General features: G+C 41.9%; 1 protein-coding gene across 2 annotated transcripts in view; it reads right to left on the bottom strand.

Annotated features, from left to right (window-relative positions):
* Positions 1 to 1,580: 1,580 nt before the first annotated feature.
* Positions 1,581 to 6,000, bottom strand: part of atp10a (ATPase phospholipid transporting 10A) — a 44,610-nt gene continuing 40,190 nt past the window's right edge. For both annotated transcript variants that reach the window (XM_082523778.1, XM_082523777.1), the window contains exons 20-21: positions 5,452 to 5,639; positions 1,581 to 5,276 (exon numbers count right to left, since the gene is read on the bottom strand). In XM_082523778.1, coding sequence (XP_082379904.1) covers positions 4,634 to 5,276; positions 5,452 to 5,639 — 831 coding nt within the window. In that variant the 3' untranslated portion in view covers positions 1,581 to 4,633. The remainder of the gene's footprint in view (positions 5,277 to 5,451; positions 5,640 to 6,000) is intronic.

Genomic DNA, 6,000 nt, shown 5'->3' with positions numbered 1-6,000 from the left:
TATCTCAGTGTCCGAGGAGAAAGTGCTGCGACGGTCATTAATTTGAGGACACTGTACAGCACATGGATCCAGAGAAGGAAACGGAAGATGAGCTTTAAAACAAACAAACAAAAAACACACAAAACCCCCAACAGTCATGTTTCTGAGGATGACTGTTAGACTCTACTTTGAATCAGGATTTTCCTACCAAAACTACAAAGGTAGAATAAAAAGCTGGCGATGCTAATGTGGGAGTACCTGCATTCTTTCTAACGGCCAGCAGGGGGCGACTCAGGTTATACAAAACTTGAAATTGAATTGAAGTGTAAGGGGAAAATAGTGCACATCTCCCTCAGTCTGGGACCCCAGTAAACACTTTCCTGATGTCCTTATGACCTCAGTCAAAAGTTTCAGCTTTTGTTGAATAAAATTTAAACTTAATTTAGTAAATTATGGCAATTATGCAAGTCAGAAAGGAGAATTATCTACGGTATGATCAATGGCTCACTGGTTTCACGTTTATAGTGGGCAAGCCTGCTATACATAATATAAGTCAATGTATATTATAGGGCTGCCACAAACGATTATTTTGATAGTCGACTAGTCACCGATTATTTTTGCGATTAGTCGACTAATCAGATCATCATCCACTGGACGTACAGCGTACTGCTTATTGCACCAGCAGCATCTGGTCTTATATAACTATCATTAGCTTACAGCTTGAAGTGTTTGTGCTAACTAAAAATAAAGACAAGATGGTAGTTTATTAATTTTTAATGAAATTTGCAGATTGTTTCGGTGAAGTTTAATAAACTCCTTGCTTTCTAAAATATAACAGGACACCGGAGTATATTCTCCAGAGTCTCACACTTCTGATAATCAGCTGTCTGCTTGACAGTTTTAGCTGTGCAAAAAACTATAACTTTAATCTCAGCCAAACCGATTTACTCAGGAACAAATAAAATACTAAAGTAAGCCAAACAATAACATTTTTAAGTTATCTAAGTGACTTATATATATGTTTAACCTGAGTAGCGAAAGACGGCGGTGGGTTTGAAAATGATTTGCCGGGAGTCCGGTGTTCTCATGGCTCTAGTTAGCCTTGCCCCCGCCTAGCTAACGAGCTAGTGGGTAACAGACGTCTCCGAAAACGTCGGAGCGCTTTTGAAAATATGTGGTGTCTTGATAAACTGAGCAGATATTTGAGGTTTACACAGCTACATTCTCGCCTGAAAATATGTTAAACGTTTATTTTGTGACCCAGAAAGAATAATAAGAGTAAAGTTAAAACTAACTAGCTGCCGCCATTGTTGACAACTACGCTGGGCTGCGCTATGAATTCTGGGACACAGCTTCTTCTTCTTCGGGGTTTAACGGCAGCTGGCATCCTTGTACATGCAGTGCTGCCATCTTCTGTTTCAGTCCGTTATTACACTCTTAAATCCTACTACTCATTCCTGCGTCCTTTGTGATCTTACAAAGCTTCAAACGATGCGTCGACTATTAAATTAGTCGTCGACGATTTTAATAGTCGACATAATCGTGACTAGTCGACTAATCGTGGCAGCCCTAGTATATTAATAAGACCAGGAAAGCATAAATAAATTCTTTAGCATTTTTATTTTGTTCAAAAGTAGCCATGTACAGAAACTTTCCAGTTGCACAAAGGCCAAAGAACTGATAAAAATGTGGAATATTAATAAAAACCTAAAACAGTTCTTCTACGTTGGTGACCGGCTGCAGCTTTTCAGTGTTTATCCCAAAATCTCTGATCAATACCTTTCAATACACTGATCAGCCACAACATAAAAAACAGATCTGATTGGTAGAAACACGGCTTCACCAGCTGGCAGTGGCAGAGTTTAACACCTTGAACGCTTCGATGTCTTCCTAAATTAATTTAGTGAAAGTGGAGCGACTTGCTGTTTTTCTGGTCTCGGTCAACAACAATAACCCATCTCACATCCCATTAACCTGGCAGCTATTTTAACATGAAGACTCAATGTCTCATTGACTTTTCGAAAACTACTGTGCTTCAAAATAATTGTGGTTTTTAAAAAACGTTTTAATGCTGTGGCTGATCAGCATTGAGAGCGAAACCATTCAAACAGTGAAGCTCACATTCGGCCGATGCAGCAACCAAAAGAAACATAAGGAGAAAAATATTGAATATGCTCAGATACGCTGTGTGACAGTGTGTGTGTAGGATCGCAGAAACACTTAAGCTTCAGCCTGGCACACAAAGTGCAACACCCCAAATGACAGAACCTCTGAAACAAAGCGAACAGACTGCAGACAACAGCATGCCAATGGAACAAGCACCATGTGCAAAAGGACAGGTGGAGAGAAACCACAGAGCCTGCAGCCTCCGAATATATGCTCCATCATCATTAAACAAACAGAATCAGCATCACGAGCACATTTCTCATTTCTTATCCAGTGTTAAGGCACGTAGAATATATAGATGACCTTTGGCAAAAGTTGAACTCTTTACAAAAACATCCTGGAATGAGACACGCCCTTCAGAAAATGTTAAAAAGGTGCTGCTGCTTTAAATGCTCAACCATAAACTGGAGGAACGCATCAAAGTGTCTGCAAAGGTAAGAGGGGTGCAAAGCTCCCGCTCTCCTTGCAGCACCGACGACACTCAGCGACTGAAAGCTTTCAAAGTGCAAACTTAAAGCAGTCTCTTTAAGATCTGGGACAGACTGAGCCCCGAGGATTTGGTTTACAGCTTTAGGAAAAAAAAAAAAAAAAACCTCAGATGGGCTTCAGATAAACTAAACACATGACATGAATGGAAAAAGGGGACTTGCACAGACTAAGCGGTGCCTCTGTTATGCTCAGCTTTATGTATTTACTATTTCACTCATTAGCGTTAGCCTAGCTTTTCATGAGTAAAAGTTCAAAATAATGCCCCTTTTTTCTTATTCTGGGCATCGATCGCCCAGTTTCTACTCTGAAACTCTTTCCAACTGGCTGTTTCTCACAAACAAAAGAAATTTAATCCTTCTCTCTCATGTTTGTGTTGGAGTCAGGACACTTGCACAGGCCAAGACCTCCTGTTCTGAGTACTGGTTGTTGCTTATGAAGATATAAATCTTTGTCAGAATAATTCCAGTTTTAAGATCGCATTTAGTTAAATGCTACTATGTTACTCGCACAGGGCCAAAGATCAAACATGATTAAAGTCAGACTAAAAAAAAAGACAAGACAAAAAAAAAAAAAGCTTACGGTAGCAAAAATCCTGCTTCTTATGATAGCGTTAGCTTAGCTGTGTATAAAGTCGAAGAGCAGAGGGAAACAGCTTAAGGTAAAAATATCCAACTGTAAACGTGGTGTTTAAAAACTGAAAAGCTAAAAGCAAAATGGGGCTTTTAAAGTGCTTCCTAGTAAAACTGTAAAGGATGCAGATGAGAAGACATCTGCAAAACATCTGCGCAGACACACAGAGGAGGGTTTTCACTCGGATGGAGGCTGACAAGTGACGGGTTCAGTACATGAAGGTGAAGACAGAAGCAGCTAACCGCTAGCAATGATACATACATTATCTTTATGATATGGTGATTACAAAAATGAAAGAAAGGAGATGTTATGAAATGTTAATTAATGAGCTTTAGAGATGCTGGAAAGCAGGTTTTAAAAATTATTATTATTATTATTTATTTATTTTTTTTAGAAAATAACGCCTCCGACTTCAGCTTTATATTTGACAGAGTCATGGAAACCGGATTGACCTCAACTCTTGGCAACAGTTAGCAAATCTACATTTATGCGGAACTGGCTCTTAAAAGAGATCCAATGAGTCATTGGATAAACACACACACACACACACACACACACACACACACACACACACACAAGAGTTTTGCTTTTGCGAGGATGTAGCGTATTCCATGGCCCAGCTAAACGTCTAACCCGAACCCTAATCTGAACATAATCCTAACGCTAACCATTTCAAACCAAGTCTTAACCCTGTAGAAACAAACACACACACGCACCCACACATACACACAGCATAATTCCTGGTGGATTCTTAGTGCATAAAGACTGAAATGGCAATTTCTTGGTCATAATGCACAAATAACTTTACAGCCAACAGCTCTAATAACTATAATTTAGAAGAATTTACTGTGCAAGAGAACAGCTAGAAACGGACCTCTATGTTTCCCGATCCAACAAGAAGAAGAAAATGTGCACAGAGCCAGCACCACAACTTGCTGCACTTGAATATAAACCTTTGGTATCATCTGCATGGAAGTCCTCACAGAAATATGCTTCTGCGTGGCCATTAAGTATAAGTAAAGTACGGGAACTTCTTTCCTCGTCAGCACCGATTCGAGGCCACGAACGGCTCCGATCCCGGTTTTGGTGCATTTACAGGCCAAGCTGAAAGAACGAACTGGGTACCATATCACGGTGGAATCTCTCTGCTCTTCTTTTCACGAAGACCTGACAGAGTACTGAGATGTTTCTGTGTGAACTTTAAGTTTCCCAGTATCAGAAAAATAAATCTCCCAAAAGGCAAAAATATCTCTGCTTTAGATTTACATCCAAAATATAAAGTACCTCTTTGCATGTTTCATAAAAGAATCTGCTTGAAAAATATAATTAGATCTTTAAAAAACAAACAAACTATTGTGCAATTGAATTCCTAGTTAAGACTGAAGGAAGCGGCCTGCAGCGGCCGTTCTGTCGGCGGCTCTGTCCTGTGTGCCGAACTGACGGCGTGCTCAGATTTGAGTCTTTCCTCTGAGTTCCTCGTGTATCTGACGCACTGCGAGGCTCCGTCGGGGGGCATGCTCAGCTGCACGCTGTCTGCCTGAGCGGGCAGAGGTGTGGAGGTGACACAGCTGGACAGATTGACATCTGACGGCTCTATAGTCTTATTGAGATGCTCAGAGTCTGCGGCAGAAGAAGTCTGCAGCTCCCCTGACAGGGCGGGGTTGTCTTTGGTGTAGGGAAGGGTGTCTACTTCTGACGGAGCTGGTGTATAGAGATCTGAAAGGTGCATATCGCTGTCTGTGGGCTGCAGCGGGCTTCTCTTTGCTTCATCTGTTTGTAATAGAGGCCCCTGTTTTGAGCCAGAGACGCTCCTCCCATCCTTTTTATAGTAACCTTTAGGCGAGGCCTTAGCGAGGGACAGGAAAGGAAGCTTGGGGCAGAGCGGCGACCCCACCTTGACCCGACTCAGGCTAAGGATGTTCCTGCGGATGTCAGCGGGGAGTTTATCCAACTGCCTTCCAAGTTGGACTGGGCTCGGGAACAGCGTGCCTTGACACGCCCTGTAGAAAAATCTGAAAAGTAAAACAGAGACTGACATCAGCATCGCTCCACCGAAGATCGCCAGGCGGCTGGGATAAACATGAAAGGCATCTGGTATCAATAACAGACGCTATTCAGCACTCGGATCATAAATATTTGAAAAACAGGCTCGTGTTTTCACTCATCCACAAACTGAACACGGTGTACCGAGGCAGCAGCGCAGCGATGGGCGTGATGAAGCACAGCAGGTAGAAGAGGGGCTCCTGCAGCAGCCTCTGCATGGTCCAGTAGGGGTTGGAAGGAGAGTAGCAGGCGGGACAGGAGGCGTTGTAGCACAGCGCCACGGTGAAGAATAAGGCGATACTGAAGGCGATCGACATCCAGTTCATCCACGTCTGCAGGGGGAAGGACACGAGGATGAGAAACAGTAACAGAAACTTAAAATCATAAGACGTTACACACCTATTCTTAACGCAGGCGTTCACACCAACCATGTAATTTTACTGTCGTTATTTTTTCAAACAAAGCTCGATTTTTCACATGCGAATAATCAGATCTCACCAAGTTCGCTTGTAGCGCAGAACACGCACCGGTACTGAATATACAATGACACGGAAATACTAATATAACACTGTTTTTATATAAGACTCTCAATTTCTCTATAAGGGATACACAGTGATTTGATTTACTGCCTGCAAAATATTGTTAACATATATATTAAAATGAAGGCAAACGTGACTGGAAGCTAAAGCTTGC

The sequence above is a fragment of the Aulonocara stuartgranti genome, assembly GCF_965226115.1.
Source record: "Aulonocara stuartgranti genome assembly, chromosome: 23".
NCBI lineage: Eukaryota > Metazoa > Chordata > Actinopteri > Cichliformes > Cichlidae > Aulonocara > Aulonocara stuartgranti.
Note: the sequence above shows the minus strand (reverse complement) of the source record. Positions and strands in the feature narration are given on the sequence as shown.